At 38.4% G+C, this 24,139-nt stretch overlaps 1 protein-coding gene across 1 annotated transcript in view; it reads left to right on the plus strand.

Annotated features, from left to right (window-relative positions):
- The window catches only part of ELMO1 (engulfment and cell motility 1), a 306,139-nt gene that overhangs the window by 151,489 nt on the left and 130,511 nt on the right, over positions 1 to 24,139 (plus strand). Inside the window, exon 16 of the mRNA XM_074900796.1 lies at positions 2,972 to 3,080. Coding sequence (XP_074756897.1) covers positions 2,972 to 3,080 — 109 coding nt within the window. The remainder of the gene's footprint in view (positions 1 to 2,971; positions 3,081 to 24,139) is intronic.

A 24,139-nucleotide genomic window follows, 5' to 3' on the forward strand; every position in this document is an offset into this window, starting at 1 on the left:
CTACTTTCCTTTCCCTGGTAAAATAGCTGTTGTGACAGAAACCTGAATCAAGCCAGCAGTACGCTATGTAGGCATGTAAAAGTATTTTCAGTCTAGAGCTGTGTGTTATGTTTCTTTCCCTGCTATTGTTTTCACCAGTTTATGAAGTAAACATGTCCATTCCCTGCTTATTTCTCCTCCATAACCAGAGTGATAAAAGAAATAACATTAGATTCATGCCCTTATCAGCTGTATTTATAGCATTTTACTTTGGAACAGGATATGAGTCGCGAAGTCGTGAAAAGAGTATTACAAATATAATAATGAATGTTGTAAATCTGTTGCCCACACTAGGAATGATTCCTCTTTGGGTATTTGTAATAACCTCTTTTTTTATTTTCCCTTTTTACCATTGCTGTTTTTTACAGAAGATACATATCTGTCAAATTTGCCTACAGATACTTAGATATAGTAAAGGACCTTCCATCTTCCTTTCTTACACAAATGTAACATGTCAGCTCTGCCTTATTTTGCACAGCAAATCCTAAAAGATTATGCTTGCAGTGTGTGTCTGAGGATCATTTCAAGGCTGCTTTACATATTGATTACTCAAATTGCCATTTAATTTGCTGTATAGCAATACACAGTGCCTTAACTATTTCTCTGGCATTCTTATTGATTGCTGTAATTCTGCCTTACATTATATGCATATACGGTGTCACCATTAAATATTTATGTGCTCATGAAACGTTAATATGTCGGGTTAATGTGAAATTCAACAAAATGCATTTGCCAGAAGCGAGAAGGAATGCTGATCTGAGTGCTTCCCTTCCCCTCCCCCTTACCCTTTCATTTTGCCTCTTCATTGATTTTATTACCAGTGCTTCTCTGCTGTATCTAAATCTGTGTCAAAGCAGCCCCCTGCTCCAGTATGCAGATTTTATGTTTTATTATGTGAGAGATAAAACACAGTAATAATAAAACAAGAGAAGTGATCTCAGGGAGGTGTTGAGACACAGCTTTACGTTGCATTTGTGCTACTCTATCATAGCTCCTGCATGTGGATATGGAAATGCAGCACTTTCCTCCATGAAAGAGACTGAAGCAGGATGACTCATCCAGAATGCAAAGTCATATTCGCATGTTCCTTGAACAGTGGCTGCACCAACGTAAAACAAAAATTGCAGGGGTGTTTCTTTGATTTGGCACAGCTTTTATCCAGAGATGACATGGAACAATTAGATGTAATTTAAACCAAAACTTTTAGACGGAAAAGTAACTTTTCTTGGCAGACTGGTAAACATGATTCTGACACAGGAAAAATTTGTAGGGGTCAAATACTTATCATATCCCTAATGACTTTCTAAGCTTCTATGGGAAGACTAGGTGATTTTAAAAAAACACGACTGGAAAACAAAATAAAGCGATCATCCACTCTCGTAACACAGGGAACAACCATCGCTTGACATCACTGGGTGTTGGGTTGGGAGCACATTATCAGCTAGAAGCTGCCCCTTGTACAGTAGGACTAAAATAGACACCTACTCGGTGAAGAGGCTTTGGCATGCTATGTGAAGCACCCTACTTTCCTGCTTGCTTTTGGGTTTTCACTCTTTTCCACTTTTAACTGCTTCACAGAGAAGGCTTCTTCTGCACTTAAGAGAGCATGAAACAATCACAACTAAAATCTGGGGAGGGAGGGAAAGGTTTTGCTGGCATCCCATGCTGCATTGATGCTCTCCTCCACCTCTCCTCCTGGTTTTGGGTGAAGTTCCAGCCTTGGAGCCTTTTGCAAACCTTTCTTTGCTGCCAAAATTGAAAGATTTATAACAAACCTCAAACCAAAACCACAACCAACAAAAAAGCCAAACAAACAAAAAGCATGTGAAGATGGGAGCTAAGGAGACAGGAGGAATGCAAAGCAGAGAGCAATGTCTAAACACCTGTTTTAGAAGCAAATTTAGAGAGCCTCTGAGGTTCTCTGGTGCTTGGCAAAATCTCTTAACTTTGAAATTCATTTTCTTCCTGTGTCCCTCATCCCCAGGCTTTGCAATAGCTGTTCAGGATGTGTTTTGTTTCTTTTTTTAAAGTGGCAAAGTTTGTTACTGCAAAGACAGTTCTTGCTGTGAATCAGGTTTGACCACTTTTTCTTTTTTTTTTTTTTTCCAGTCCCTATTTTGCTCTTTTCAGGCTCACAGCTTCAATGAAATCTATAGTATTTTTATAACTCATTTTTTCATCTACAGTCATATCTCTTGTTTAGTTGCAGTGCTGGGGAAAACTTTATCCCAATTGTATCTGATATGGCAGAACATAATGGGTATAAAAACGTGCAAGGAATTATTTTCTCCCATTTATTTTGGATTTTCACTCAACAGATAATATAAAGGCTCTCCTGAGTAATTTCTGCAGTATTTATAGGCTTGATGCAAGTGATAGTTCCCTGAAACATTTTGCACACAAGCACAAGTTTCTTCCATAACAGAGACAATGTGTAAATTTTCTTCCTTTGAGGACCTCAGTTTGGTTTTTGACACTTGGACATTTTTTGGAGCCTGAATCCAGCTATGCAATTTCTGTCCCACTTTTTTTTTTTTTTTTAAATAATTCTTTCTAGGTATGTTCGTGTCTATAAATCATTATATCTAATTTCCTTTATCTGGCAAATTTGAAATGAAACTATTTCTTTCTCTTTTTTCTTTCTCTGCTTCTACTGCAATTTCTTCAGGCCAGGGGTGGTGCAGAACAGCAACACTGCATAGGAATGGCAAAGCTTTCCAGCTGGTCCTGGAGCAGCACTGCTTCTGTGTCGCTGACTGCTTCAGACATAGGTCATTTAGCTGGGGGAAGGGCTAAGCTTTATGAATACAGCCTCCATGGAGAGTTTCCTAAATTCAGCGTGGCTTATCTTGTAAATGTTGGATATGGAGAAGAGTACTTCAGCTAATGGGTTCTTCAAACTGTTGATTTTCCATTTCCATTCCTCCTTCAGATTGTCCTGGAGAACAGCAGTCGAGAAGACAAGCATGAGTGCCCATTTGGCCGAAGTAGCATTGAGCTGACAAAGATGCTGTGTGAAATACTGAAAGTAGGAGAGCTGCGTAAGTTGACCTGTTTGTTTGACCTCTAAGAATGATAGAGTGAGTTCAATGATACCTAAAGTTTATTTCAATGCAAGAATTTTCTTCCAAGAATTGTTTCTTAGTATGGTTATATATTGAACACTGGCACTCAAAGGAACAATGTCTATTTTTCTTACTAGTTTGTGGGCATACCAGGGGTGAAGGTGGAGTAGGGGAAATGTTCACCCAGTCTTTGAATCTCTTCTATATGAAGCAGGGCAGCTGCATCCTTTCTAGATGGGTCAGTTCATTTCCCATCAGGTGATTTGGTGTGAGACTTCATGGTCTTACCTTTCCACAGGCTTGCCCATAGGTTGGTTTTACGTGAGTATCATAATCATTCTTTGTGGGATTGCTCATCTGAACTGACACATCCCATTTTCTCTTAGATATCTAAAGCTCTATCTAAATACCAGATGATATATGTATCATTTACTCTAACAGTGTGATATGAAATATTGTATTTTAATACAGAGTAAACAAGCTGTCTTTGGCTTCGATTGCAGTCCCTTGACAAATTGTTAGATACTATCAAACAGAAGAGCATGTCTGTATCTTCATTAGCCTAGAGTGTTGGTGTTTAACTCCATTGATATATATATAAACTTCAGTTACCCGTCAATAATGTTTTGGATCCAGCTGCAGTCTTGTTTTGGCAAGCACTATCACGAGCTTTCTTTTCTTGTTGCACAACTGAAATGCTTTGTTTTCTTCAGAGACGTTTTTTCCCTTTTGAATTTTTTCCATAATAAGGATTATTCTTTTACCTTTACACCCAAGTCCATGAAATGTAATGAGAGAAGAGCAATGCAAAAGTCAGCAAGAAAGCCTATAGGTATCATTGGTTCTTGTTCCTACTAGCTCTGCAACAGACATCAGAAGCTCTGTTTTAAAAGTATGTTTTGGTTGTTAATATAGCTGAAGCTTTTAAATTCAGTGTCCTGAGAGAATTTATTGACCACAGGAAAAACCTGTCTCTGTGCAATGGGTGCACAGGCTAAAACCTGTGCATCGCTTGCAGCTTCCAAATTGACAGTCTGTATTTGACAGACCCAGATAAACGTTATGATGTTTACTTTTTCATACCATCCTAAGTAAAGCAGAGTTAAGGAGTGCATTCACTGTGTCTATAAATAAGCAGTTTAGCAACTATTTTAGATGTATGGCAATGGTACTGTGTTGTGTAAGGTTCAGACTGTAGCAGGCATGTCTCCCTTAAAATAACCTTACTGCTGCAGCTGAGGTCTACTAATGCCAAATCATAGGTCTGTCTGAATTTTTCTGCCAGTAAATGTAGGAGGGACATATCAACTCAACAAAGCTGTAAGCCTATTTAGATTAAGTGCTAAAGATCAATTTTATTTTTACAAATGCACAGGAAAATATCTGAAACCCAAAGTACGGCTTTGTGCGTGGTGTTTTTGTGTGTGTCCCATCAGTCCATGGGACTTGCACTGTATCTTGCTGCTAAGAAAGGTGATTGATCTAGAGGTTAGCCAGGTGTCTCAGACTTCTTCCTTGCTGTGTCATAAGAAGTCATTCAATAAATAAACCTCTTTTTTGCCACAGACATGTCCACATGCAGGGTGCTATTAGTATGTAGATGGTTTGTCATGTATAGTACTGTTTGTTCCAATTGCTTCTAAATTCTGCAGATAGCTCCTTTCATGTTTTAACTTTTTCATTATCTGGTCTTTAAAGTGGGGACTGTGAATAAAGTAAGACGATTTGAGGTGAGGGCTCGTTTCCTATACGAAGAAAATATGAAAAAAAGCGCTATTTTGCTATCTTAGTTTTAGAAAGAAAATAAATTGTCATATTTTATTTGCTGTTTGGGGTTTTTTGTTGTTGTTTTTTGTTAGAGTAGCTCTATGGTTTGGGAGTTTGGGGTTAGAAAGAAAACTGAAAAATTCCCTAAGAAGAGCTCTGGCTAAGAGACATTACCTGTTAGTGTTCTGAAGCCATTTGCTTTGGTGTTACTGAGCTGCAAGTCACTGGAATGAGAGGTAAGCCTGTTTGCGGCAGGCTCCCGTCGTGTTCTTTCATAGGTATGTGACGTATGGAGAAGATCTGATGCTGAGGAGAAGTGCACTGGTGCTTCTGTTGATAGAAGCCAGATGTAGCACAACTGACTTCTGTGAAGTCACGCTAATCTACACCCACGGAGCATCTGTCTCTGGATGCGGCAGTAAGATTGCATCATAGCCTTATATTCACAGGGGACAGAGCTAAGGTTACCTCTAACTCATCTTGACAATTCACCTGTTCAACAGTATGTTTCCTTAATGGTTTTGTTTATGTGGAACTCTAATTGTCATTTAAAAGGGCTGTAATAAAATACACCTTTAAAATACTGCGCAGAAAACAGATTTCTTGAAAATGGCTGTTGCAGATGCTCATCTTAAATGACCTGTGATCAGCAGTATATTTTGTTGAGAAGCACAAACTAGAACTGGCATTTTAGGAAAAAGTATGTTCAGGTTTATTCTTTACTTGCGAATACATACTGTATTGCTGAATAGGATTGGACATCTTCAAAATCAGTAGTTAGAGTTTAGGGCAAAGGTATCCCTGGTAGTTTGTATGTGATAGGTTTCAAAATATGTATTTAGGCTGCCAGTGTTTTTTAGAAATTCAAAACTCATCATTATTGCATTGGAACATAGAACTCTTTTTCTAACAGTTTCTGAATTGTATAATTTAAAAGCCACAATAAATGACCTTTTGTTCATGAAATATTCAGCAGTAGAAACTTTCTTAAAGTGCAGAGTAGATAAAAGCTGCTAGACTGTCCATTATTTATGAAGAGCACTTTAATGCTGATTATATTCCCCTTGCTCCACTGTATGAAATACCTTCAGGCAACAAGAAGACATTTTACCATTTCCTTTTTGGTTCTTTCAAGCATGCATTCATCCCAGCAAGGACTCACAAGAAAGTGTTAAAGGCGTGCCACCTCTTCTGCTTTTGTATTTCTCCAAATCCAGGTACCGGACAATTTACATTTTTGACTTCAGTTCCAAAATGTTCATGACTTGGAAATTCATCTCTTCTTCAGCAAAGGATTTTAAGCATACGTTTAAATCTTGTGTAAATAAAGAAAGCTCAAGTGCAAGCTGTAACTGCTTTACAGAGGTGGACTTGCAGAGTAGAGGAGCTAAAACTTAAGAGAAGGGTTGGTGTAGTGTTCAAGTAACATGGAAGTTAGAATGAAACAAGTCTATAAGCCTGTCCAATGAAATCTCTGAAACAGGAAAGAGTGGGATATTTGACTATAAATCTTATAATCTTGTGCTACTGTTGCTGTTAAAAAGGCATTTAAGAGTATGGCTTTACTGAGTATTTGCCAAGGCACTCATCTTGGCAAACACCATGGTAATTCTCATTTCTCCAGTAATAGCTTCCTTTGTACATCTTGGCTTACAAGGTGATTTGCTTCTCATGTGTCTTGGAGCTGACATCAGACTGTAACACTGTTAACCAGTGGTCAATCTTCACTGCTAGAGTGATGACACTCCACAACTCTGGTACACTGACAAGTTTAGAAAGAGCAGAAAAGATCAGGCCATCCGTGTTTCCTCCTTAGTAGCTATGAAAGCTCAAGTAACCTTTATCTTCCCTCTTCTTCCTTCAAGTTTCAGTACATGACATGCATGCTCAGGGGAGAAGGAATACCCACATAACAGATTCCTGGGCTTGCTGGGAGGCAAACAGAGAAATATAAAAATGAAAAACAAGATCCAAAAGACTTTTCAGAACGGGAGTTAATAAATTTAATGGGAGATTTATAGTTCATTAAAACCTAGTATTTGTCATAAGTAAGAATTAGAGCTCACCGTTTTGCGTAAGTAGTGCTAATCCTCTCTGATCTGTGCCTACAATGCCCGGTTCTCTGTATCTCTGCTCAGCATGTGACACTGTTCCTACCCTCAAAACCCCTTCAAATTCGCATTCCTGCTGGAAAGTGGTTGTTGACTGTGTTACCTGGTTTATGCAGAATTAGTACAGTCTTATTGGCTTATTTCCATACAGGTTCAACTGAAATTGTTTAGTGTTGAAGCTGGCGAAGAGGCTTGTAGCTGATAGAAGAATGATAAATTAATGCTGTGTGCACTGAGGAAAGACAGTGCTACCAACGGAGCAGTAGTTGAAAGATGTTCATAAGCCAGTATCATCTGCGTGCCTGAAGTTATTCTATAGTTAAGGCATGTCAGACTTCAAGTATTTTTCAGTGTATTTTTGAGCAGGACGCAGATGTTCAACTGCCAGTGTTCATATTTGATTGTTTTGATGGGTGGTGTTTAGGGGCTTTTGCAAAAATCGGCACTCAAGCTTTATGACAGACCGAGGGGTATATGCCACATGTCAGATATATATGGATTGTCCTCTTGGATAAACAACTTCTTCACTGGGTTTTCTTGCTTTTCTGTCATGGGGAGTTTAATTGTCACGGGGTTTTGTTAGACTTGATTAATTTACAAGATTTTTTGCCTTGAAGGAGAAGATCTAAATGCCGATGTAATACAATGCCCTTGACGTTGTTTGTGCACGTTCTTGCTATAGATTTCTCATTGTAATTATTGCCCAAGTTGCAGAATTGAAGTGGTCTAGAAACTCTTACATTATTATCCCTTCAATAAATAGAAAGTGCTGGCCATTAGAAGATATACAGTGATATTCACGGTTGTGCCTGCTGAGATGAAGGTAATGAAATCTCATGCTTCAAGGAGTAAGCTGTTTTGCTGCAAGGGTCAGAAAGCACTTTTTTGTCTTTGTACAATTTTTCCTCTGCATTGCACAATCCATAGTGTGCAGTGTAGTTTGTTTCTGTCGGTCTTTCCCTGAAAGCATGTTGGTCAGTGCAGGATCAGCATTCCAGACCTGAGGGCTTGCCTGGTTTGATTTTCCTTTTGCTACAGCAAACCCAATATTTTTATGACTCAATGTAATATTTTAATTTTTTTTCCCCTTTCTTGAAAGCTAATTGCCTTTTCACCCTCCTCTTCCTCCTCCTTCTCTTAAATTTAAATAGAATAAAGCCCCAGAAATAGTAAATAAAATTAGATAAGGGAATTTTTACTGTTCTCAGATTTCTTCTTGAAATTTCGTTTTCTGTAGACAAGCATTTTATGAGTCAGGAAATGTTTGTCAGGAAGCTGAAAAACTTTCCTGGCCAAAAAGGTATTTAGTGAAAAGTAGCAATTTCTGTTTCATCCTGAACTCTCATCCTAGCTTTAGAATACAATAAAATAAGTAAAAAGAAATTCTAACCTCCTTTGTCGTAGTTTTTCTACTGCATTCCTTCTCATACGTCCACCTTTTTATCCTCTTGCCCAAACCATCCCAGTCACAGCAAAAATGAAGCAGATTTTGAGTGGCTAGAAGATAAGCAACATTTGAAAACAATTTTGGTAGCAGTGAAGGGGGGAAAAAAAAATCTCTAAAATAATCCATATTGATCTTGTGTTTTAAGGGTTCCTTTGGAAACATTCCTGGCAAATTAGCCATTCCTGACTACAGGAAGATTAAATATGCTTGTCCTTCTTGATGCAAAGCTAATAACTTGTTGAGTAGTCTGAATTGTACTTTTGTATGATAGCAGAATCTTATTTTATCAAACAGTCCTCTACTTCTGTTTGCTGGCACAGTCCTGCAGGAGAGAGAGAATGAAACTTTCATTTTCTAGGGAGGTAGTAATTTCTTCGCATTTAACCTCTTCATCCTTATGGTAAACTGTGAAGTCTTTACAAAATATCTACTGTAATCTATGAGAATATGAGCAATAGAGCTGCAGACACCTTTTGAGCAAGATGTTTCATTTTCACCTCTGAGTGACAGTGAGACAGATTTTGGAATGTTACTTTCCACACACGGTACTGTTGGCTTCAAAGCTGGCACAGTGTTGGCTTCTGGGTCAGTTAGCTAGACACCCTGGTCTGTCTGGTATCCTCTTGTGTTCTTTCCTACTGTCTACATCCATATGTCTGCTCTTTGATGTCTTCGGAGCAGGCATCATAACTTGTTTTATATGTGCGAAGTGATTAACCTTATTGTATCCTGGGTGCAGGATTCTTTAGCTTCTTCAAAATTACATTTACTCAATTTTCAATATTATTAATAATTAAAAAAACATGGGATATGTGCGTGGAAACTCAAAAAACACTTAAGAGCAAGAAAGAAATGTGGATGTAAGGGATTGGTTTAGAAATTGATCAATGTATCCAAAAGACAACGAAGAGGTAACGATTAAGTATGAAACATGCTTTCACCTGGTAGTGAAAGGGATAGCAAGGATCAAGACCTGGATGTTAAAAACTAATAAATTCAAACTGGGAGTAAGGTATAGGCATTAGCTGTGAGGGCGCTGAACTAGGGAACTAGCAGAACAGAAAGCTGAAGAATGATGAGAAGAAGGAAAAAAAAAATAATCTTGATGCTAATTTCCTGTGATTACTGGAAGCTGTAGCTTTGGCAGATTTGATGGTGTGGTAGAATAACAGCTGTAACTTGTTATAATGTGGTTACCGGAACCCAATTCTAGGATTTGTTAATTTTATTTTTTTATATAGGCTATAATGGACGATGCAGTAAATTAAAGGTCTGGGCAGATGTGACAGTAAATAAGAAATATTAAAATATTTTGGATTATTGCTATAAATTAAAATATTTTTGATTATCGCCATAGGAAAAAGTATGGATAAAATAAAATCTTTAAAATTATCTCCCACTTTTAAAACTCTGCATCTCTTCTGAGCTTGGAGAACTTTGTTAGCTGTTCATTCTGTGTGTTCCATAGCACTTCTAGGTTTTCCAAAAAGGTGTAATTGAATACTGAAAAATACAATAACAAACTGTCCTCTTTCACTGTCAAACATTGGACCAGGCTTCCCAGGGAAGTGGTGGAGTCACCATCCCTGGAGGTATCTAGAGGAGGTGTAAATGTGACGCTTAGGAACATGGTTTTTAGTGATGGACTCGGTAGTGTGAAGTTCATGGTTGGACTCAGTGATCTTCAGGGTTTTTTCCAACATAGATGATTCTGTGATTCTAATGGTGCCTGCCTTTGATGAAGGAAGTAGTAGGCAAAATCTTATAACAAAATTCACTCTTTTAAAGTTCACTTGCAAACCTGCAGAAAGGAGCTTCAGACAGCTGAGATGTAGCCAAATGTTTGTTACGTATCTGGACCAATTTCTGTACATTTTATGGGTTGGTCGTTTTTCAGGGACAGTTTAATGCTGAGCACATTGAAATTAAGAGAAGAATCATCTTGGAGTCCATTCTGGACCTCCTTGTTTCACTTTCTATTTGTATTTTATAAATACAGATTTATTAAAAATAGCCAAATTCTCTTGTATTTTGCAGCAAGCTGCGCTTCAAATCTGAAGTAAACCCTTATGGTTTCATAGCAGTGCTGTGCAGCAGACTGGAAATTGTGCAGCTGTTCCTTTTAAGAGGCACATAGTTGCTTAACGAATTGTACACAGAATTGAACAATGTCTGAAAGCCCAATGTTGTTTTAATGGCAACTTTCAGTTTATTTTAATGATACTTTGTATATTCCAGAAATGTTTATGCTGGCAAAACTGAAGAATTTTCAGGGTGGAAGTAAGACATGTTGCAGGTGAAGAGGTGCACTTGAGATTTTGGTACCTGGAAAAGGCAGAATGATTTTGGGGTTTGGGGACAGTTGCGTTAGCAGGATGTCTGCTGAAATAATAATATTAACTGCTAGTTCATGTAGTTCCCAAGACAAGGCTGTACTCGCAAAGGCTAGAAAATGTGCTGTATTCTGGGAAACACATGAAGCCTTGCAAAGAATACCCCGTTCCTTGAGCAGTTGAATATCCTTGTAACCACCACCCTACTGAATTGGCTGCGAGGTAGTGAATGTACCACTAATTGTCCCAAGTTGTCCCTGCAATGGATGCTTGCAGGGCACTGGAGGCACTTCTGGATGGGTACCACCTGTGCAGTCAAGTCCTCTGTCAGAAAGTTTTACTCTCCTCCTAGAATTTTTTATCATTGTTTAAGTAAAATAGATAACTTTTAAAAACCTGAATCTATGAAGGGAGCTTCTGAGCTTTAAAAGTATTTAAAATTCAAATTGCTGGGCTTTTGAGAGAGAAGATCAGGCAGAATGCCCTGATGCGGTACTAACCAGGGGTAAGGCCGGCACTGAGTACACCTTAGTTGCATTTATCTGAAGCCTTTCTCTGGTTAACACATGCTGCTTCTCCAACCATGCACTGTGCATTGTAAACACACTGTGTTTACTCAGGAAGCCACGAGGGTTCCTTCTGTTGCTTGTTGGACCAAACAGATGAGTACAGATGTTCTCAGAACAACCACCAAAGCAGGGCATAATTAACTTTTGTCATATAATTTTATTTAAATTTTAGCACCAACCAATACTGTGGAAAGCTGCTTTAAACTGACTGATCATATTCCCACTTGAAAATGGTGGAAGAACTATTTTCATGGAGAGGTTATACTTGGCCATCAGTCATTCCGGATCAATTAGAAAGGGCATGTTCTGGATTTTTTTTTTTTTTTTTGCAAGACTGTTTTCTCAAGGAGTTGATGAAAACATTGAAAATTAGAGTAATGAGAGCCTGAGATCTTAATATATTTTCTTTAAATTGTTTGTTGTTCACTAGGAGTATTTAATTGTAAAACATGATCAAATGGCCCTTAATGTACTGTTCTGTAAATCTTTATCAGTCAAGCTCAGTCTTTATAATAAAAATAACAGTAATAGTGAGTAACCTGCAGGACTGGAGCTGTGCTGTGAAGGTGACACAGATTTTTAACATTGGGTTACTGATGTTACGTATGTGTTGAAATACCATCCATCACTTTCATTTCTGTTGAAAAGCTTGCTAATGAAAAACTTAAGAAAATTAGCTTCTAACAACTAAACTTCACTTGCCATTCTTGAAGAAGTGTAGATTAGCTGGAACTATGACAGAAGAAAGCTATAGACCCTCAGGCCTTTTACAGACCTTAGAGATGTTCATATTCAGCAAGAGCTTTTAATAGTGCTGGCTAAGTAAAATAAAAACAGGAGTCTGTGGAGTTATGTTTTTCTCTGTTCCATGAAGAATTCAGAAAGCGAGTACAGCTACTCTTGCCCTTTCAGCTTTACTTCCTTACTCTGCATGTGGCACTCTATTCCTGGATTAGCAGAAACTTTGCATAAATGTTTAAATGTCGTGAATGCATTTTCATAGCATATTTCTTTATAGGTGACAAGTAATTGAATTTCTTGTTTAATAACATTTCTGGTCTCTTTGTGTTGAAGTTTTGCCATGGCTATCTTTTGTGAATTCAAAAGTAACTTCAGTGTAATTCTTAAATATAAAGCTTTAATCCCTGCAAGTAGGGGAGAGGGAAGGGGATTCTTGATTTTTGGGACAGGAATTCCAAAGAGCCTGGAGAATTGGCTTGCGGCATTAAAACAAGTGTAAACGTGATGTACTGTCATGAGCTGAAGCCAGTAGGTGAAATCATGAACTCCTAGAAAACTTTGCATTAGGTTATCACGTCCCTTCTGTAGGTAGAGCATCAGGAACGTAAGCATTGGCATGCCTCGCCATTTTTTTAGCTAGCAGAGCTAGGCTTTCCATTTTGTTATTTGGTGAGAGCTTTGAAAGAAGATGGCCCTAGTTCTTCTCAAGGGCATTCAATTCCTCTCATGTTTCTTTTCCTCAGGGTGTCGGGAGGTCCATACGTGTTCTCAGGACACCTCTCAAACATCAGAGTCTTCTGTAATTCCTGCTTGACAGGGTTTTTGGACAAATTAGAGCTGCGGTCTTTGAATATACTAGTTGTGTGCCTATATATGCTGATAAGTCATTAGAGGAATATAATTATATGCTGCCTACTCCGGGAGCCTGTCACAGTAGGCAGGTTATTAAAAGGGAGACATGCATGCGTGTATCCATACAGACTCTTAGTCTTTGTCTTTGAAGCCAAGTTGTCATATGAATTTAAGATCCCATAATGTTTTATTTTGTGTATTGGGGATATCAGAACAAAATGTAGCTCTCTATGAAGAATTATTAGACATGTAAATACTTTCTGACAGAAGAGTTGTCACCTGCCCCTAAACACCTTTAATGTACTGTGCCCCTTTGGCGTGGAAAGCTGTTACTCTGTTCTGGATCTTTCCAAATTATTTTTAAAGGAAAAATTCATGGCTCAACTTAGAGAGATCTCTATTTTTTCCCTTAAGTCTTGTTCATTATTGAAGTTTGTGCAGAGACTTTATTCCTTTTTTTTTGTTTTGTTTTTTTTCTGTTTTAAATGCTGTGTATTAACAGACCTCTAGCCTCCAGCTGTTCTAGGTTACCACTCTTTCAGGACTAAGCTCTCTCTTTTCCTGGGCCTTGGTGTTTTATATGTGCACAGCTTGCTAAATTACTTGCTAATAATCCCCCAAACTGGGTGGTACCTCTATTTTCTCCCCTAATTACCACTATCAAGCCTCTAAGAAAGGACTTAAAACATCCATCAGCTCTATCCAAATTTGTTGTCTCTTCACATCAAAGTCCCACTTGATGACAGACTCTTAAAAAAACCCATAGCATAATAATGTTAGCTATAGGCATGTATGAAGTGACTGATAAGGAGCTAAGGAAAAGTGTTGGATTCTTTGATCATCTGAAGGAAGTTACCGAGACACAAAAAATAATTGCTTGTTTGTGTACATATGAGTGTGAAAGAGCTTGTGGGTGGACACTTACTCTCTTAAGCTTTTTGCAATAAATTTTCTTCTGTTGCATACTAAGTCCCTTGTTTGGTTGGTTGCTCTTTGACTGGCTGTATTTCATTTTTGTTTATAGCCTTTGTGTGAAATATAGTTGGTATTTGCATAGTAAAAATCTAAGGCAAGATCTCTGATAGTTTGTTCTTTGGGCTTCTCCAAGCACTCAATGAGAATTACGCACCAAACTTACCAAAACAGAATGCAAAGGAAATCACCTTGTAGCCATACATTTCACTTGTGTTCATCTCAACATTGAGAATATACTTTGTCCTTCATGTGTTCGGGTGTCTATAGTTTTTGGTGTCTGGCACAGAATAGCATTTATTCATCTCCATTGGTGACAGGATATTGTTCAGCTGTACCAAATAGAACTGAACACAACAGAATTCAGATAGGTTTGTCACAGGGTGGAGCAGAGCTTGCAGGACCAGAAGCTCTCATTTTCCAGGTTGTCAGCTGCACGGTATCTCTGTGAATAGTTGAGTTGCTATTCATCTGGGGTTTTCCAAGTAGATGGCAGACCTCACCTGAGATATTAAAGAGATTTCAGGGGGTATACCTAAGTAGGAAAAGTTACCTTAAGACAAATAAGCAAAAAATTGGCTGAGCCATAACACAGGATTGTCACTGCTGGTTTTGCTAAAGGCAAATTCTGCTATCAGTATAGATGAAACCATTCTGGAAGAGGAAAAATTTATCAGAGCCAGTGCCAATGGAAAGAGACTGTAAGGAAGTGAATGGTTTTCCACAGACATCAGGTTTGCGTATGACTGTCTAGCCCCCAAATTTATTAGTTCATCAGGCTGCAATTACTTTTAATGTAGGTTTTTGATATTATGCTTTGAAATGGAAAACTATGATTCTTGGAAAGAAAAAAAACCAGTAAGAAGCAAACCCAAAAACCAACAAATATCTCCTTTCAGAACCTTTTTAGAACCTTTGGCCAGACTTAATAGGTAAAAATGGAAAATTTCCAATCTCACTCCCCCTCTTTTTTCTTTTTTTATATAAAATGTAAAGGCTTGGGGTTTCAGAGGTGACAGTTTTGCAGGTATCAAAGACACACCTTGTGTGGAGACATGGTGCAAGCTGACCATTACCGTGAAAAATAGTGAATCATTTATTCTAATAGACTTCAAATTTTAAGGACAGTGTAGCCCTCTGGTTTCTGGTTTCATTGCCTGGTTTTCTCCATATTGCTATTTTTCAGATACGTTTTGTGAGGGGCTTATGATCAGACTGGAGCAGTTCCTGCACTGCCCAGCTGTAGGTGCTGCGAGAACTCCTGGCCCTGATACCAGTTAAGGGTTTAGATGGTGGTAGTCTTCACCTAAATTAATGTCCTACAGTCCAATGTACTTCCAGTCTGGCAAGTTCACTACCTTTTCATATCATAATCCATGATCAGGATTGTCATAGCCTGTCATGTGGAAGGACTAGAGGATCACTAGTCTGCAAGAGTACTTTGTTGATGTGTAGTATTTAAAGGCACTAAAATTCTTGACGATTATTTGTGAGGTGTTCTTGATCTTTACAGGCGGATGTTTGAAAGCTTGTCCTGGAATTCTTTTCTTCCTTTATCTTTCAACTGTGGAGCCATCAGCTGCCCCTTTGATTTCCTTCCCCTTCTGTATAGCATAGGGTAGTTCTAATAGTTATTTCTGTTTGGGGTTTTTTGGGTTTGTGACTACTTAGCACATCTATAGTATTTGCAGTGCAGCCAGTCTAGCACTCAACCTGTTGTATTCTCTGGCTGTGCTTTATTTGTGCGATGATGAGGTTCCATTTCATCCCCCCTGCCTTGTTTTAAATAGCACATCATCAGATTTTAGGACCATTTGTTGCGTTTTCAATCTTTTTCCTAATATTTGCATATTAATAAGTAAATGAAAAGCATTATGTAAATTTTATATCATGGTGAATATATTATGAAATGAAATGCCCTTTAAGGGTAATTGTAGGTTTCTACATCGGCTAGGGAGATGAAATTTGGCTCTATTTAACTCTTCTCTTTTCCTATACAGTTAAGTACCAAATACTTGGAACTGATATAGACATTTCAAAAGTGCCACAAAAATGTTGGGAGAGGAGGCATACCTTATTGGGCTTTTGGGGGATTTGGTTTGGTTGTTGGATTTTCTCCCCTAGAAAATGATTTACTTTCTGTGAAGCCACAGTGGGATTTTAAAAAATATTTTGTTTTAAAGGTCTGATTTGTTTGCTCAAGTTGAGGACAACGAGCTGTTTCAATCTCTGCATCTGCAACTTCAAAAATTTTTTTCTATGTCAAAAGTATTCTTTTTACCAGGCAACTGAAAGCAAGGGGAAGAGCTAGTCTCTTTTCATTTTAAAATTAGGAATGAGCATCCCAAGACTGACTTAAAAATCACAAGATCTCTCTTATTTGACCCTTTTCGCTATCTGGTTTTTGAGATAACTTTCTCTGCATCTATCAGAGTGAGCTTAGATATTAACAGTAAAAGTACGATTCTTTTGATCTCAGATGGAGCTTCAAGATGACAGCAAATATAGGGTGACATGAGAAAAACTCCCAATTGTTGGAACTTCTGAATTAAGTATATGGAGCACTAGGTAATGATGGATGTGTTCTGCTGAAATTTTCAGGTACCTTCCTGAGAGTTAGGTTTTAAAATCTCATTGAATTTATATCCTTTAAACTTCCCAGTTAGCTACAGTAGCAGCATCATCTTGCATTACTTAGCTTTGAAAACGCTGAGCTGACCCTCAGACGGACAAATTTATGCATCATCTCAGCACACTGGAAGAGCTATTTCTGTCCCTGCTCACTGACAATGAACAAATAACCAAGCATTTCCATCATCAGCAGTTCCTTTCCTCCTCTTTTCCACCCCCAGATTCCAGGGGTGGGTGGTGACAGCTTGAAGTGATTAGATATATTTTCAGATACCTATTCATTTTGAAAATTTAAAAAAAAAAAAAAAAAAGTGTTTTTCCTTGTCACTGCTAAATTATGAATTTTTAAATGTTTTTGTAGATGCTTTGGTAAAGCTGCCACAGTTATTCTTGTCTATTATTCACTCCAGTTTAAAACTTCCTCTGCAGTATGTGTGTGTGCGTTCCTCTTGTTTTCCCATTAAATGAACTTCTGTAAAATCCGATATTACTGTACAAGTATTAGTAGAAAGCAAATCTTCACATGCATGGACAGTCGCACTACAAGTGGTGTATTTTGTTGGGGATTGGATTTCACTTAGTATGGCAGGGAACAATATTTCCAAAATGCCTTACTACAGCATTGATGGGCAGGCAATTGTAAGGGCTGGAGAAAGTGTCTGATGTCACAGCGCATGTACATACACAAAATGTCATATTGCATAACAGTTACTTTACTCAGATACTAATTCTCACTTCCCTGTGAAATTCAGAGTTGCAGTAAACTTCCCCAGGATTTTTTCCTGATTGATAAAACTCATGTTTATCCATTCACAAAAGAAATGCGGTGTCGTGCGATTTGCATAAGGAATTGAATTGCAGTGTACATGTCTTGAAGTCTTTATGATCCCAGCGTGGTTAAGCAAAACCTATGTATTATTTTTGAAGAACAAGACAAAGGAAAATCTAGACAAAAATAAAGTGCATCTTGTTCCTCATGGGAAGGCAGAAAAAAATTACTGTGCTGGTTCATTCTCACTAGGCTAAGCTGCCCCTGTGGATGAAACCTTTGTATTTGGTATGACGAGTTTGTATACCCTGGTTGTAACAGGGTATAAGAGGATGTGGGTCAGAGTCTGTTTCTGCCCCCTTTGTGTTGAAATGCTCTTGACCTTTTCCCCCAGCAGAGTCAGCTTTTTACAGATGCGGCTATAATATCAGTTTTTCTAACTAAATGAAAAGTTTGTATCTTAACTCGATCTAAACTTCCATAGCTTGCTGTAGATAATGAACAGCTGTGTGAAGATTTGCTGTCCTGTGCGTTTTTCCAGCCTCAGTTTTACATGAAAGACCACGGGGTAGCAAACAGGTTAAAAGCTAGGTAATTAATCTGCTTTTCTTCCAGCTGAACTAAAGATTAAGCAAAGATGATACATGCAGTGAGGTTTAAAACACAAATGCTACCTGAGAAAAGATACATTCCCAATAAATTTTTGAGGATTTGTCTTTGGACTTAACTGAGCTGAGATATGATCCCAGCTCCTTTCCATACCTTCCTAGGAAGTCTAGCTTCCCTTTATCACCCTCTAGGTCTGATTCACAGAATACTGGCTTTCTGTAGCAATTGATGATATACCTGTCAGTAGCCCCAAAATGCATCAGAAGTCAGAAGAGGAGGCCAGAACTGCATCCCACTGACAGTTTCAGGGACATACCATGTCTGGTATATCTATTCTTTTAAAAAACAAAGATAAAATTTCCTCCTGGCATAGTTGTATTGGAAAAGAAAAATTAGCATGTAGAGCAAGCCTGTCTTATTTCCCTTTTATCAAACATTCATTTTGAAGGGTAAGCTTCTGTAAGTCATCTCATTAGTGGGAGCCCATCTGCTCACATTTCTTCCAAGGTAGTCTAACTTGCGTGTGTTGTGTGCATGCATGCATGCACAAAGCTTTCCAGTTCCAGTCAGCATTGATTCCCATTAGGCTTCAGGCAGGAAAAGAAAGATTAATGATTCGGGAAGCAGAGAGACTTGAAAACTTGTCTGGAGTGGTCTCACTCCTCTCCCTCAAATAACAGCCATGTATGAATAATAAGAATAATATGCTCATCTAAACTATGGTAATGATGGTTCTTATTGGTCGTACGTGGGCCCTGATGTGAAGCAAAGCAAGATTTGTTTGTCATGTGCTTACGTGTCACAGACTTTTTCATCCTATTTTCAAGTTGTGCCCTGCTTAATATGGAGTGAAACCCTCCATACAGAGTGTTTCAAAGAAATAATTGTTCTGGTACCTTGAGTCTTGCAGTATTTCCATCTATACAAACCATATTACAGGACCTGTTGTGGCAGTGTCCATATTATTGCAATGGAAAGATCCATCTGAGATCTGAGGGAGGAAGCGTTCATTTCTCACTCCTTGCGCTCCTGTCTGAGAAATGAAAAGAATCATAAAGCAGTAGGACTTCTGTTTTCTGACTTCTGTTTTATTACTTAGACATTTCAGAGCTGATGTGAGCTATGATTTGAGAATTCCCAGGAGCAAGACTGCAGCTTTTTCCCCTTTACCACCTGCATTTCTCAAGTGCCACAGGCTTTTATTACAGCCCTATCGGAAATCTCAGGAGTGACATTCACTCGGAACAGATTGATGGTCGTTTTAATCTTGTGGTCTTAAGAATGTATATCCAGTCTTATTTTGGTGCATGTATAAAATCTGATAGTGATTTTAAGATGTGGAAGAATCTATTTAGTGACAAACCTTTAATGCTGTTGAACAGCCTACCTGCATTTCTCACAGATGTCTTATCTTTTAATAAAACCTCTTTGATCTGTCGTATGTTAAACCTTGAATTTCAAAGGTCAAATCAAGGATGTATTCATTGCTGTTACTGTGTTTTGAAGAGAAAGAAAAAGAAGTATGGCATATGTGAGACCTACTTCAAAAAATGTAGATCTCTCTCTCATTTGTGTCAGAAATGAGAATGATGGCTGTCAGTCCTGTTCTAGCTGATACATGTTCATATTGTGTAATTGTGTTTCCAGCAGCTCTGCAGCTTGAGATTTCATCTGCAGTCGCATGTGCTGGAAGGTATATTTATTTTTTTAAATGGAAGCTTAAAAGTTGCGTACGTTAGGGGATGCCTTTTAAGTGTGGTAGACATGGATACATCACAGCAAAAATATCTAGGATTTGGGCAGTGGCTGAGACTTTGTCCAGCATTGACTAGTAGCTTTGAATGCTTCGGTTCTGGAGCGCTTTGAGCCCAAAGTCCATGTGGCTCCATTTTCAGAGTGCTGAATCACCTTGTCAGAAAAAAAATGCCTTTGCTACTCTTTACTACCCAGGTAGAAGCCCCAGAAATTAACTTCTGAAAGCCAAGATCAGTGCACTCAGTAGCAATTTTTCTACTCTTGAGAAATTGACAGTCTCTTTGAAATACATTATGTTGAGTGCAATTTTTTTCATCTAGGAAAAATGTAATACTGGCAGTATTAAATATGATGAAGTCATTACTTCTGGAGGTGAAATAGCACTGTTGGTACCAAATTGCAATCTTTGTGCTGAGACATCACTTTCAAGGAAAATGCACGAGCCTGTCATTATTTCATTTCATCTTGATTATGAGGGAATGCAGCCCCCTGGAACAGATGGGAATATCCCAAGTAACTGTATGAGCGCTGTGTTATAAGGAAGAAGGATTACAGGGAGAATGAAAACAGAAGGGCAGTGTTAGGTATATGATGTAAACAGATGCTGACTACACGTAACAACACAAAGAAGTCAGTTTTCCATTAAATTTTAAGTTTTTCTGTCTTTCTCTCCTGCTCCTACTTGTAAAGTCATCCTGTTTCACAGTGTGGATTGATCAGTTGGCTTTGAGATAATTGATTTCTGGCAAGCCAGTTTAGCTTTTGTGTTGAATGAACATGGATTTGAGTAGACAGATGCGTGTGGCTAGAAAAGAAAAGAACTGATGGATTTTGTGATGATAGGAGCAGAAATCAGATTGACTTGCGCCACTCAGAAGAACAGAGATGAGCAGGTGTGACAGTGGCACAGCTGGATCAGTAACTAATGCAAACGTGGCTAAGATGGCAAAGGGGAAGAGCTATATTGTGTTAAAATGGGTTGAGTCTTCCTAATGTTGAATGCTTGTAGGCTCATGTTGATTTATTAAATGATGTAGGTTTGCCAGCTTGAGCTCACAAATTCCATTCCACTAATGAAATCTAATTTTTCGGTGCGTGACTTCTAATTGGCAGGTTTATAGCCTGCCTGGAATTGGCACTCGGCAGCAGGAGACAGATGTTGATGAAGCAGGTGTCGAAGAAGATTCTTTAAATTAAATCTGAGTGGTTGGGAGCCTGCTTCTAGTCCAGCTTTCACTGAATGGAGGTGCATTTATGACAGGTGCGATGAAGGTTATGGTTGCCTAAATGTTCTAATAAGTCCTATCATTACCACCTTTTTGGAAACCTTTAACATTTGCTATGAAGTCTTTCAGGTTATTAATCAGTGGAGCTTTTGTCTTTTCTCTTAGGGCTGTTAGTAAGGCATACTGTAACGCTATCTAACCCAGTTACTCGAGAGTAACTGAGGGCCAGGGCAGTAACTCTCCCAGTGTCCTGTGAATTGTTAATGCCAAGGGGGATGAGGCCAGGTGTGGGTACAAAGCCGGCTAGGGTAATTTAAACAAAGCTTAGCCGCCCCTGGAGAGTATGGATGTTGTCATTGTAAATGCCTGAGACAGGAGTTGTACGTGTTACAGAATGGTGTCAGTGCCGGCCGTCTGGTTCTTGGACTGCAGAAGGCTCTACTTCATGTTTCATCTGGATTGATGACACAGAGTCACCATCCCAAACAACTAGAATCCACATCTTCCTTTCCACTCCCATGTCAGTGGCTCTTTGAAGTGACCAGTGATACTGCTTCACAGTTGGTGTTTTTGTGGTGAATATCTATACTGGTTGAATATGTTCAAGGTTTTCATTTACTTCCCAGTTAAAATCTGAATAATTTTTTGTGTGAAATTTTCTACTCTCATCCAATTGATTTTCTTATTATGGATAAATTAAGTTACCCTAAGTAGGACTGTGTTGAGATAAATTATTATAACGGTCATTGTTATTACTACTACAACATTATGGATAGCATTTTATATCATTACATTTCAAAGCTTTAGTTAAGAAGAGGTCAGTACTGCTACTGTGATCTTGTATTTCATAATAGAGCTAATAACAACAGCTAGGCACTAATGTCTTAACACAGCCAGTATAGCTAAAGTCTTAATGGATTACACTGTGCCTAGACTTTATGGTGATGCACAGTGGAAAGAGGTCATGAGTGCTTTTCTCTGCTCTTAGGAGCCTGGTTATGTTGCAGTCTTGGCAGTAAAATGAAAAGATACTCTGGACCTGCCTCCCTTTTACTGACTCCTAAGGAACAACTAACACGCAGAGATTACACAGGGCTCCATCAGCGAAGACTGTCTGTGGAAGTGCCCTGACTATGTGCCAGGCAACTTTTGGTGGGCTCTGCCACGCTTGGACCAGGTCTGAAAGGCACAACTGAGCAAGAGAAGTAGAAGAAAACTAGTGTAGAGACTAGATGTGATGTTGACCAGAGGAAGTGTGTCTTTGGTAAGTAGTTAGAAGCAGTTCTCAGCACAGAGAATCACTTGGCTCCCCAAGAGTCTCTGAGAATGGAGGCTCCATGGAAAAGAATACAGGGATGTATTGGGGATCTTATGTTAGATTTTTGCCTTGAATTTGGGAATTTTTCTTTTTTTTCCCTCTGCCTTAAAGAACAGAAAACAAAAAGGATAAAGCATGCAAATAAACAATTTGGGGAAAACATTTTAGTCAGTAAAAGCCTACAAGATGGGAGTCTAATGGATAATTGTTTAAAGATAGGGTCATTGGGTGAGAGTAAACAGTGACCTTCTAGATGCGTGAATGAGCTATGGCACAGATTATTGAAAGACCACAAGAATCTCAAGATGGGTTGGGGAGTTTGGTTTCTTTTAAAGCCCAGCAAGATTCACAGCTGTGAGGAATGATGGGTAAAATGTAAAAGGTCATGTTCTGCTTGTGGTTTTTTTCCTTTCCCATGGATTAATCAAACTCAATGGTGAGATAAGAGGAGGATTTGAAAGTAAAGCTATAAATTGTTATGAAAATAATTTGTTTGGCTACACTTTGTAAGTATATTTGGAATACTATTTATTTCTGTGGAGACATCTTGCAAGGAAAAGCACTGAATAATGACTTGCTCTGTCTGGTGATATGACTGAATAATTTACTTGAGTCTGCAGCTGAAATGAGATGAAACAATTGCAAATACACTGCATTTTTAAAGGTAGGAAAGGAATAGGAAATTTCTCCTATATGTTAAAAAAATTTAGCTGGTTATTGCTTAATTTAATCTCCTTTTCTTACAGAGGTTGGTTTTTGTGATCCAAGAATTATCTGAACTAGTTAGGGAAGACAAATTCCCTGAAGCTGCTGTGGTATGAATGTGAAAAGCATCTCTTTCAATCTGCTCTACTAAAAAAAATTTAAGAGCGCTGATTGAGCAAAAGCTTGCCTCATTGTCCATCTGAGTTCAGGAGGAATGTTTCTTAAGGAAAATAAGGATTATAGTCTAGTTTTTTAATTCAGTGCTAGTTTACATTTTTGAAAGTTGTAGGGGTTGTAAAACAGTTTTACATGGCACATTTACATGCTGACAGTATGACAGATTTAGGCACTTACCTGACACCTAAACCTTACACACCTTCCAACTGCTTCATTAATCTGTATTCACTATTAATAGAGCACACACATTCTTAGGTTCTTTGAAAGGCCTCCAGGGAGAATTTCTACCTCAGGATCTAACCTGAGGCAGACACACTTGCCCCTTCAGGAAACAAAAGCATTAGTTCACCTTTTCTTTTAAACATAAGGGAAGCATACACAGTTATTTTAGGAGAGCTGCTTTAGTAAGCACTGAAATTGCAGGCGCAAATCAGACACTGAAGTTAAATACTTGAATCTATGGGTATTCTTCAAGTTTGTTTTTCTGTTTTTCTTTTCTCTTGCATGGTTGTTTCTACCTTCACTAAGATTCCAGAAAATTGCTGCTATTAAGCTGTTAAAGTTACCACTACAGTATGCCTTCTGCTTTGCATAAAGTCATGGTCAGTGTGGACATGTGCAACTACAACTGAACTTGCTTGAGCACAGGCAAATTGCCTTAGTAGCCAGGCCAGAGCCATCTACTCAGTCACTAGGCAGAGTAAGCTCAGGTGCAGATGCCCTTAAAATTGCAGCTCTCATTAATGTCTAATGATCAAAATCTTATCTAGGGAATCTGATTCATTGTTGTCAAGTTGAGCACTGCTGACAGTCAGAGATGTGCAAAATTGTCCGTGAATCAATAATTAGTAGAAGAATGGTTACAAATCTAGTGGTTCTCCAGATGGTTTATAAATGTAGAGGAAAATAGTGACTAACATAACCCTCAGTTCCAATGAAATCACAGTCCACTTGAGTTTGCTCTCATGGCTTCTTATTAGAAGTGCTTTTAAGAGGCAACATTACATCAGTGATAATTGCTTGCTGTTGTTCAGAAAATGCTAAACTGCAACA

The sequence above is a fragment of the Athene noctua genome, chromosome 2, assembly GCF_965140245.1.
Source record: "Athene noctua chromosome 2, bAthNoc1.hap1.1, whole genome shotgun sequence".
Lineage (NCBI taxonomy): Eukaryota > Metazoa > Chordata > Aves > Strigiformes > Strigidae > Athene > Athene noctua.